This window comes from Cibotium barometz, chromosome 12, assembly GCF_041138505.1.
Source record: "Cibotium barometz isolate CiBa-2024 chromosome 12, ASM4113850v1, whole genome shotgun sequence".
In the NCBI taxonomy this organism is placed as follows: domain Eukaryota; kingdom Viridiplantae; phylum Streptophyta; class Polypodiopsida; order Cyatheales; family Cibotiaceae; genus Cibotium; species Cibotium barometz.
This window is the reverse complement of record NC_141057.1, coordinates 11,268,697-11,280,817: the sequence shown is the minus strand read 5'-3', so window position 1 is coordinate 11,280,817 and position 12,121 is coordinate 11,268,697. Positions and strand designations below refer to the sequence as shown.

The 12,121-nt window shown below is 42.1% G+C and overlaps 1 protein-coding gene across 1 annotated transcript; it reads right to left on the bottom strand.

The window, feature by feature from the left end:
* Positions 1 to 340: 340 nt before the first annotated feature.
* On the bottom strand, positions 341 to 11,658 carry LOC147633053 (uncharacterized). The gene is made up of 3 exons (XM_086805679.1): positions 11,346 to 11,658; positions 11,115 to 11,245; positions 341 to 442 (listed from the first exon to the last, which is right to left on the bottom strand). The coding sequence occupies exons 1-3, from the start codon at positions 11,656 to 11,658 to the stop codon at positions 341 to 343; spliced, it is 546 nt and encodes a 181-aa protein (XP_086661805.1).
* Positions 11,659 to 12,121: the final 463 nt, after the last annotated feature.

The following is a 12,121-nucleotide window of genomic DNA, read 5'->3' as shown; positions in this document are numbered from 1 at the left end:
TGAGGCTGGAAATGTGCTCCGAGCTAACCACTTTGATGGGGATGGGTGCTACTTCAACTTTGGTGGCCAAGGATGGGTTCTGTACAGGCTTTACGCCAAACATTGGGAATAGCAGGGTGAGAAGTTGGCCCATCTTCATGTGCATGTTGCTCTTTTAAAGGCAGTTGGCTTGTTTTTGCAGTTTGAAGAGGAAGAGGGTTGCCCAACTGATGTCTTCTCCCTTCTCCACCTTGCGGATCTGACCCATGGCTCTATTGCAGAGATATGCTGCATCTTGTTCTATAGCCAGATGGATTCCAAGAACATCATGTAACACAAAATGGACGTGGGATTCTTGTGATTATCGAGCTTGTGCTCCACTGCTTATGCGGTCGCCGCCAAAGTGTCTCACCATGTAATCATTCTTGATCGAGGTGACTTTTGTGAGGCCAACGAGGGGTAGCTTCAGGCACGTAGCCACAAAGGCTTCCATGAGTGTGGTTTCACTTCCATGCAGGATGATTTTTGTGCTGGCTTATAGCTACCGCACTAGGTCATCTATGTCAGGGTGCACAGGCACTATGTGCCATGGGATGTGAGATGAGATGTTGAGGAAATTGGCCAGGCGAGTGATGCCTAGCCATTGCTGCACTTTGGCATTCTTTGTGAGATGATACTGGTGAATGGCTTGAAGGTCACCATAGCTATGAGCATAGCAGGCGATGCACGAGAGAGAAGAGAGAAGAAGGTTGTAGGCAAAGCAAAGGTTTTCATAGGCATAGTGTTGGACCTATAGGAAGAATAGGGATTGCATGCAAATAGATAGATACAAGAAAGTTAACCGTAGTTTGTGGTAATCCAAAAATAGTTACCATGCTTCATGTCGTGCATAATTGCTGTGCAACCATGCTGTCAAATAATTGTGATGAAGGGGTATCACATCGCTTGACTTCCTAGGCAAATCTATGATGAATGTTTGGAGGGGGTGCCTGTATGGATTTCGCAGTAGTGGGTTAGTGGCACCGCCACATAAATGAATAGATTAGGTGGCATCGACCCGTTATACGTCATAGGCAGTAGCCGTTGAGACCAGCTTCTGGAAGCGCTCTCTGTCAATGGATCCGTCAATGGAGGACGTCTCGCGTAGCACGGTCGGTCGAGGTCTTGACCAACCTCGATTCGATTTAAGCAGCAGAGAAGGCGATCGAATAAGGCGCAGCAGAGGAGGAGACGTGGCTGCAGAGGAGGCGACCGGATAAGGCGCAGAGAGGAGGAGAAACGATAAGGTGGCCGGCGCAAAAAGGTTAGTGTTTTAATTTTTTAATTTTTTGTTTTTTTGTTTTGTTAGTCTTTAATTTTTTAAAAATCTACAATTTCTGCATACTAGGCAATTTTCAAATAATAATAATAATAATAATAATAAATCTGTAAATTATGTGTTTTTCTTGGAGTCCACATTTTTTGCATATTCTGTATTTTTTTTAATTTCTATAATTTTTTACATAATTAGTGTAATCTGCATAATTAGTATTTTTAGCATAATTCATATTTTTGTGTAATTATTAAAAAAATAAAAATTAAATATGTATTTACACACATATTCATGTTAGTTGTATTTAGTGGTTAGGTAGGGTTTATAAAAAAATTAAAATAATAATATATATATATAATAAAAAAATAAAAAACTGGACACTGCAACGTGCTAAAAATAGCGTATGCATCTACGCTCGGGAACAATACTAGGGGGACGTAACACTAGTGCACCATCTAGGGTAACCACTCAAGGGAGCGGCACTCAATCGGTTGTTGGCAACTTGGAGAGCATTCTCGAGACATCTTCGGAGTCTCAAACAGAGAGCCTCTCAAGAACCGAGAGTGATATTTCAATGGACATAAACGAGTCATTTGGCATGAATAGCCCATCCACACCCATTGGTATGACAGATTCTGCTAATCCATTTGAAATCCCAGATGGGGAGTTGATTGACAACATGAGACTCCATTTCTTGTATACAAACGCGCATGGCGGTGAGATCTACGAAGATCCAATGAGCCGGTTTGATGTTAAAATTGCAGACATTCATTCTGCGTTTGAACCAACACCATGGGTAAACTACCAAGACGATATGTACATGGGTAGAAATGGAGTACGCTACGAGGTCACCAAAAATCCTGAACAAGTGGATGCTTTGGGTGTACTTCAACCTAGCGCTCAAGCAAAGCAGAAGAAGGAGCTTCCATCGGACCCAAATGTGCCGCTAGGAACATCGCGGAGACCTGGTACGCCCATTTCTTTACTTGAAGAATTGTTTTCTGACAAGAATTGGGAGGATAGAGAAAGAACAGGAAAAGAAAAAGAGACCAAGAAAAACCCATGGGTGGGACATAGTAAAAGAAATTCCAGTAGTTAAAATCTATCAAGACGACCCAATTAAAGAGGTGTAAGGGATGTGGTAGAAACCTACTATGCAACCACTAAGCACCCGAGCTTAGAGCTTCCAATCACGCATACAATAACTGTAGAGCATCTAGAAGGTTTCACTAAGCGTGTTCATGAAAGATGGGGGAACGACTTTAGAACCCTTGAATGGCCAGAGGTTAGGGAAATGACATGGAAAGGAAGGCCCCTTTTCACTGAGGTGTCTACCTTAGACACGACACGTCTAGATGAATCTGCCTTTCGAGGAGAAACACTAGCACCACCATGGGCTATAACCCCAAGTGTGGCTCGACCAGCACCTTCCATGCGAATAACTGCTAAAGGACCAGTCTTTCCAACGATTGATCCTACGAGGAGACCCGGGGCTATTAGAGAATCTAGGGGAGAAGAAAGACCACGAGCAAGTGGATATGTACCTCCAAGAGAACCCCATAGACCAAGAGAACTGACATTTGAAGAGCCTAGAGTTAGAGGCCGAGACTCATATAGGAGACATGACGATGAATATTCTAGAAAAGTGAGACCATCTGCGCTGCAAAAGCTTGTCAAGAAGTATGACGGATCCGGTGACCCATATGACCATATAGCAGCTTTTAAGCAAGCTATACATGTAGAGCAAGTCACGGATACGCATACGCAAATCGAAGGATTTGGCTTGATGCTAGAGAGTAAGTCTTTATCATGGTTTCAGACTTTAGAGCCTGAGGCAAAGCGATCTTTCGATGGGCTGGAAAAGAGCTTTATAGCTGCATTTTCAAAAATGGGAATTAAGCACAATGTGGTAGCTCAAATTTACGCTTTTAAGCAAAAAGATCAAGAATCTGTGCGAGATTGCGTAAATAGGCTAAAGCAGTACATCAATCGCTCGATGCCTTGACGATGAGAAGCCAAGCCAAGGAAGATTAATTTCTATCTTCCTGGAAGGCTTACGAAACAAGACGCTTCACGCTCACTTGTACGCAAAGAAGCATGTCATCTTCAATGAGTGTTGCATGGATGCCATGGATTACGATGACAACTTTGACATGACTGGCATGGGAAACCAAGATAGTCATCCGGATGATAAACGTAGCTCTGGGAAGGGCTCTGGCTCTAGTGTGCCATTAGTTAATTCAGATCAGATTGCCGAGATAGTATTGAAAAAGATGGGGCAATACTACAGACCTTCCTACCGACCCCAACCATCATACATGCATACTGTACCTACAGGCCCCTACGTCTGTGGAGGATGTGGAGGTAGCCATAAAACCGAGCAGTGCCCAACCTTCTCACCATTGGTTGGCAATCAACCAACAAAGAAGTGGTGCCAGCTTTGTAAATGGAACTACACACATGTGACTTCGGACTGCAATCACATAGCGAGGATACAAAGGGAACAAGCAGCCAACTCTGCACCTAGACAGCAAGTTGTGAACCATGAGAGAACCTTAGTTGCTCAAGAGCAAGCATGGCCGGTGCTAGGAGCTCAACCTCCTCCACCTGGCACAGCTTCCTTTAGATATGTGGAATATGAGAATCCTGAATTAGGTATGGAGATGGTTAGCTCTCAACCATACTACATCGAAGTGGAGCATCCTCTTGTCGACGAACCCTACTTTGAGAACCCAACCGGACCAAGCCTAGTTCATGACTTTAATGGAGACCCAAGCTCTTTGATGCTTATAGGATCTCAGCCAACCAAGACTCAAGGTTATCCAGGGCCATATCCTACAAAGAGACTATACCCCACGCAACAAACAGGACCATGCTATGAATGTGGTGGGCCACATTGGGCGAGAGAATGTCCAAACAAGAAACGACCCCTCTTAGCTAACATAGGCACAACATCTACGTTTCCACCTATAGAGAGGTTTTGCCAAGGGTGTAGCATTGACCATCTACCAAAGGATTGCTTGTTGAAGCCTGCAGATTCGGCAGCACAAAAAGCTAAAGCGCCCCTCAACTATGTTGAAGTGATTCCATCACCCACGACATCTGAGGAGGAGAATGAACTAGTGTCACTAAGAGTAGTAAACTAGAGCCCATGAACTAGAGCCCAAGCGCAAAAGAATGTCAAAGAGGTTGTTGAGAAACCCTCTGAGATTAAGGTTCTATCCAAAGATGGAAAAGAGAGAAAGAAATCAACTCGACGTAAACCACGCAGCAAGAGGAGTAAGGAGTCGAAGGAGCAGAAGAGCTCTAATGGAGGAAACTCTATCCCAAAAGAGCTAGAAGGAATGTTGAAAACGAAACAAATAAGAGAGAAAACTCAAACTGAGCAAAAGGGAAAAGCATCCGAGTCTGAGGAAAGTTCAGGAGGATCAGTCCTTGTGGACAAGGTGTACGAGCCTTTAGATGCAGCGCTTCAAGCATATAATAGTAGGATCACAGCTCTGACCGAGCTGCCTAAGAAGCTACAAGAATATCCCAACCCTCATGAGTGAAGAGACAATCAACTTGGCTATCCATAAGCAGTTGATTAGGGATACTCAGACTCTAATAGACGGCCCACCACCTATGTACACAAGAGGACCTGCTTCTCTGAAGCCTAACTTAGAGACGATACCAGAAGCCACGCCAAGCATGAAAAAGGGAAGTGAAGTTGTATCTCTATATTTCCCAGAAATGCCTGAAGGAGATGATTTACCTCATACCAATGTAGACGAGTCAAAACCATTGACTACCGTGGATTTTGGAGATGAAATTCCTAAAATAGAGGAAGTAGTAGCAAGGGAGATGTGGGAAGCGGTGCAAAAACAAGTTGAGGATCTAGCACCTTCTGACAAGTCACCACCGTTTTCTATAGTAGAATTCTCGAATCAAAGGGTTCAAGAATTAGATGCTTTATCTCTACCAGATGATGCTCAGACTGTTGTCTCAGCTCGGAGCAACAAGCTCACTTGCAAGACACTGCCCTCATATTTAGGACTGTACGAAGGACATAGCCAAATCATGCGAGTACCATCAATGACACGACAACCTCATCAGGAACGAGACATAGGGAGTTTGCAAGCTTTAATGTCGGCACCAGTTACGTGTACCATTCCACTCGTAGAGTTCTTAAAGCTTAGGCCAAGATTGTGGGGAGAAGTGGCTACACAATTAACTGAGCAAGGATTGTGGAACTAGAACATTCAGGTTAAGGAGTTGTTGAAGGCAAAGGCTTCTGAGCTAATGCTTAAGCAAACAATTCCGGTTCCTGTGAACAAAGTTGGCAAGCATTGTGAAGACGACGAAGGAAATACTACGCTTCCTGTGAATCTATCGCTATTCTAGATAGCGGAGCAGGGGTGAGTATAGCAACAAAAACTGTATGGGAAATGTGGGGAAAACCTGCAATTAGAAGTACAAGGATGAGTTTGCAATTGGCAGACGAAAATCTAGAGAGTCCCATAGGATTGCTTGAGAACGTTATAGTCAAGTCATGTGGCATTGAGTACGGACATACCTTTGCTATCGTAGACTTTGGTAAGAACACAAATTACGAAGTGATCCTAGGAAGGCCATTCATGCGCCAATTCAAAATGATTCAAGACTGGGGTTACAATTACTTGTACCTCAGACATGAGAATGTAACCACGAGGGTGAATCTAAAAAAACATGCTTATCGAGATGTGACGCACTCTCCTGTGGATGAGTTTGATTCCGCTTCTTCAGAAGCATCGGGAGCAACTATGTCTGAAGGAAGAGCTGATCTATGGATCTGTGGAGCATCTTGTCGAGACTTGCAACCTGGAAATGTTACCATAGACAGAAGTGTGACGGATGAGGCGTATATCCCTATACCTTTTCCTGAGAACTTGATAGATCCCTTAGAATGGAACCATGTTTTAGCTACCATAGACACTTGTGCATTGCCAAGGCAAACACAGTTCTGTGATCCAGATGGGTATGACATTATTCCCGTAAGAATGCTAAGACTGATCTATGTAGAGGAACCTCAAGAAGCCCTTAGGTATGAAGCAAACAAATCATTATTGCTAGGAGATATGGTATCTGTAGAGGAAGTATCCCCTCTTGAGTACAGCTCAGCTGACGAAGGAGATGAGGATAGATGCTTAGAATCCTCTGATGGGAAGGATTCTGATGACGATGCCATAGTCCCTGAATCAGAGTTAGAGTAGATAAGATTGTTGTTAAAGAGCAGAGAGGTCTTGCTGAGTATTCCTAGTTACAAACCGAAACGTAAGTTTTGCAAGAGTCAGGAGGTCAAGGAGAAGAGACAACAACAACAAAAAGAAAGAGAAGATGTGGATAAAGAAGACTTTATTCCACCTCCAACCTTTGTAGATAAGAACGAGTACTTGTACTACTTGGGAGCTGATGATTGCATCAAAGACGAGATGAAATGGAGATACGGCTTTCAATTAGTGTAAAAGCTAAACGAGAAGGAGAGTGACAACCCAAAGAAGAAGAGGAAACATGAACCGAAGCTAAAATCTAAGGCTTCAGTGCATTCAGTCAAGACTGAACAAAGCACCATGATGAGAGTGGAGCGTAAAGCTCTAGTGCAAGAACGGAAGAGAATGCTAAAAGTAGCATGGTCTTCCATGAGTGACGACTCGGAGGAAAAAGAGGATACCACAAATATCCCCTCAAACTTCAAGAAATTCACCATACAAGATCGGAAAATAGTCTTGCAACAACCTATTCAGAAACCTGAGGAACCAGGAGTTTCCTATGATGGCCCTGAGGACGCCAAGAAAATAGACCTGGCAGAACCAAGCGAAGAGCCACGTAACGTGTGGATTGCCACACAGACTTAACCCAAGCGGAGGAAGAATTGCTAATCTCTACTCTGAGAGAGTATCGAGATATATTTGCTTGGAGTTACAAAGACCTTAAGGGGGTAGATCCAAAGATCTGCTAACATACAATTCCCATGCGAGAGGATGCCAAGCCGTCCAAGCAGCGTCCTTACATGTATAACGATAATTTTACCAAAAAGATCAAAGAAGAGATTGACAAGCTATCAGTGGCTGAATTTATTTATGAGATTGAACATACAGAATGGGTTTCACCGATTGTGGTAGTACCTAAGAAGAATGCAAAACTATGAGTATGTGTCAATCTAAAGAAAGTAAATGCTGCTACTGTTCGGGACCACTATCCGCTTCCACTCACTGATCATGTATTGGAGAGGGTAGCTGGTAAGAAGGCATACAGTTTTCTTGATGGATTTTTGGGCTACAACCAGGTATCTATTGATCCTAAGGATCGACACAAAACCGCATTTGCTAACAGAATGGGGAGTGTTTGCATATAGAGTCATGCCTTTTGGTTTGACTAACGCTCCTGCCACCTTTCAGAGGTTGATGAGCCATGCGTTCAAAGAATACCTGCGATTATTTCTTGAAATATTCATGGATGACTTGTGTGTGCATTCCATAAACAGAGAACACATAGAGCATCTCAAAAAAATCTTTGAGAAATGCAGAGTGTATCGCATATACCTTAACCCTGATAAATGCAAGTTTATGGTTAGGCAAGGGAAGATTCTAGGCCACATTGTGTCTAGGAATGGTATATCCATGGATGCGGAAAAGATAGCTGTTATTGTCGAGCTACCTAGACCTTACAATGCAAAAGGGGTACACGTTTTCATGGGTCATTGCGGCTACTATTGTAGATTTATCTACATGTGCGCTGAAATAGCACGGCCATTGTACGCACTCCTTGTTGTATTTGAATGGACAGAGGATTGTGAAGAAGCCTTTGAAAAGCTGAAGAAAGCATTAGTGACGGCACCTATTCTCAGGTCGTCGGATTGGGATAATTTATTCCACGTACATATAGATGCTTCGGCTTTTGCAATTGGCTGTATCACTACAAGACAATGCTGCCATACACGCGTTTCATACACGCGATAAATTACGAGCACGTGTATGGTCACGCATGTATTTGAATAGAATCGCGCGCTTGTATTTTGGCATTTAAATTCGCGTGTATATTTGCATTTATCAGCGCGTGTATAAGCGCGTTTATATACACGCAATAATACACGCATCAATACATGTTGCCATACACGCATCAATACACGCTTGGTAAAAAACTGAATTCCTTTACAAAATTAAAAACTATTTTCTTTAAACCATCTCATAGTACATTACAGTATATATCATTACACAATCCCACTACATGCATTTACAACAATGAAATATATTCAAAAATAAATCATGAGATGATAATTAAAAGACAACACATACAATAGAAATGTCATCAATTTAGAACGATACAGTGACGGATTGGTTAGGGTTCGATCTCATCTTCAATAAGATCCATCCTTGCCAAACGATCAACATCAATATCCATTTGATCAATTTGTAAGGCTACGATTAAATTTATTCCACTATCGATATTCTGTACTCCATTGATAATGGTATCGATGTCCTGATCATCCTCATCAACATCACCATCATCCTCAATGGTAGGGTCACTCTCATGATCATGAGAAATGGCACGCTCATCCTCATTATCATGATCATCTCTTGTTTCTTGATCATCGATCACAACATCTTCATTGGCATGTTCGACATCATCTTCATTGCGGCTTGTTACATCCTCCATATGCTCCATATCAGTGAATGTATTATACATCACTTTGGAACGTGGTGCAATAGGGATGACATACCACCATTTAATGTCATGCACCATTGGCAGATAGATAACCTACTCAAATACACATACTATAGTAATTAATTAGCATATCAAAAGTCAAGGGGTACGCGAGCTTAGATATATATGTACATGAAACACATTAGTAAAAAAATGCATACCTGCTCACATTGTTGTGGCAATACGAGCCTATCTTTCTTTGTTTGCCAAAACTTTGTAGAGTCAACAGTTACATAGCCACTTGCATGGCGTTTTATCGTTGCATCAAGCCCTTTTTCCACCACGTTCATTTGCCATTTGACATCCAAAACATACACAAAGAAGCGACGAAAGTCAAGCCTAAATATGTCTTGGATTGTGCCACAATAATCATCCATTTTTCCATTAGCTCCCTCAAAGCTACTAATGACACCGCAATCTTGTGTATTCCTCTTTTCATCAATTCTTTGTGTTCGAAAATGCTTGCCTTCACACCATATAGCATTGAACATAGTGCACTGGACCAAAATAGAAGCAATATTTGTGTAAGCAATGTGAATAAATATTAAAAGCAAATCACTTATAACTAATGCAAAACATTAGTTCTATGTATCTTTAACATGCATCCTCGTGCATACTCCCATTCTTCCGCCGTGATATGCAGCCCCTCGTCGCTCTCTGCTCTCTCCATTTCCTCATGCAACCAATAAACATGGATATCATTCTGAAGTGTTGCTAGATGCTTAGGGTACACCTTACGAGAGCCATGTTGCCTCCGAAAGAGAGCTCTTTCTGCTTGCCTTTTTGTCTTTGCATCCTCATATCTTGTAACCCATCTGCTCATCACATCACTATTAAGGATGCAAGTGAAATTGAGATCATCAATCAATGTTCTGTCAATTACTTTACTCTGTCCTTTTCCTTGAGGCACAATAGAGGTCATCCTCAAGTCCTCTTCATTGCTCCATAGTCGTGGCAAAGAGCTGTCCACCTGACCAAGAAATTCTGAAATATATACAAGAGACTCTTGTATCAACCAACCCTCGTCCATGCTTCCTTCAGGCCTTACACTTTGCCTCACAAAGTCTTTTAAGGTCTTCATGAAGCGCTCTAGGAAGAACATCCAACGTGCATGCACAGTGCCACATAAAGCGATTTCATCCACTAAATGCACAATGAGATGTAGTTGACTTGTGAGAATGGTTCGCGGAAAAGTCTCCTCTACCAAACAAACCACCTCCACTGCCATAACACGCGCATCATCCAACGTGGCTGGATCAATTGCTTTTGAAACTAACATATCTGAAAAATAAATAAATAGTACGTTATACCTCATACACGTTCATTTTGCAAGGTATAATGAAGGGTGATCTGACATGGGTTTTACATACCTCACAAGCTCGCCCATCTTATAAATACATTTTTTCAAACTCTTATTTACATAATGGTCGATGCTAGTAGGTAGTATGAACTGCGCACATAAGAGCACATGTATGTATGGTTTATGGCATTACAAAATTTAATTTCAACATACAAGACTTGGAAAACACTTACTTGGAGCATCTTGTGCCAATCGTGGGACTTCAACCCATATAGTTGCTCAACGCCTCTTTTCTTAGTGGTTGTAAAGGCTCCCTTCAATGATCTCATGCATCCAGTGGGAGTACGCAAAGTGGTGATGGCTTGCTTTACCTGCTTCTCCTCTTTCTTTGATATAATCCATGGTGCAGGCGGAAGATGAACGTGCCCACCCACCTCTCATGGCCAAGCTTGACGCATACGTCCTGCGACCCGCAAGTCCTCACGTACGCTAACATTGTCTCGTTTACCAATAATATGTTCCCAAATACCAGATCCCACATTCTTGAAGATGTGCATGGGATCAAGAAGATGGTTGATCTTAAGATGGGTCCAATATGGTAGCCGAAAAAAATGGAGTACCTACACAAGGGATTGCTCTATGTGACCTTTAATCCAATTAGAGACTACACAAAACAAGATTGAGAAAAACATTACTATACCTGTTCATGCCATCTGGAGGAAGAATATTTGTAGACTCCCAAATACGCTTCCAATCTTTTGCACGAAGTGTTTGTGGAGGAATGTTACTCTTACTAGCAACATATTTAGGATGATCTGAGGGGAGAAATCGATGATGATTATCGAATATGGTCTTACACAAACCGTCAGCATACTCATGTACTAACGAAGGGCCACAAACAGGACATGCATGTTTACCCGATGTTTTCAAACCTGTTAAAATATAAATAAAAGTTAGAATAATAAAGTCAATATTTATAATTAATATATATATCCAATAGTATTAGAGTAGGGAGGTAATTCGAATTCTTACCAGAACAATCGCTGTATCCTGGAAAGTCATGCATTGTCCACATCAACACTGCTTTTAAGTCGAAGTGTCGAGAGGAGGGAGGCCTACTAATGTCCACCACCGCAACACCTCTCCATAGTTCCTCCAACTCATCAATCAACGGTTCAAGATAAACATCCATATGCTTGACTTTATGTTTCCCTGGAATTAGAAGGGATAACATAAGATGTCCCTTCTTGATCGCCATTGATGGTGGAAGGTTGTAATTCACCAACACAACTGGCCACATGCTGTATGCGGTGCTTTTGAAACCAAATGGATTCACTCCATCCATATCCCCTATCACATCACATTATTCCCACATCAATTCACATCCAATCGCATCATCCACACATCAATCCACATCATCCATACATCCATCCACACCAATCCACATCATCCATATATCCATCCACATCAATCCACATTATCCACACATCCATCCACATTTTCCACACATCCATCCACATCAATCCACATTACCCACACATCAATCCACATTATCCACACATCAATCCACATCATCCATACATCCATTCATGTCAATCCACATTACCCACACATCAATCCATATCATCCATACATCCATCCACATCCACATCAATCCACATCATCCATACATCCATCCACATCAATCCACATTATCCACACATCCATCCACATCTTCCACACATCCATCCACATCAATCCACATTACCCACACATCAATCCACATTATCCACACATCAATCCACATCATCCATACATCCATTCACGTC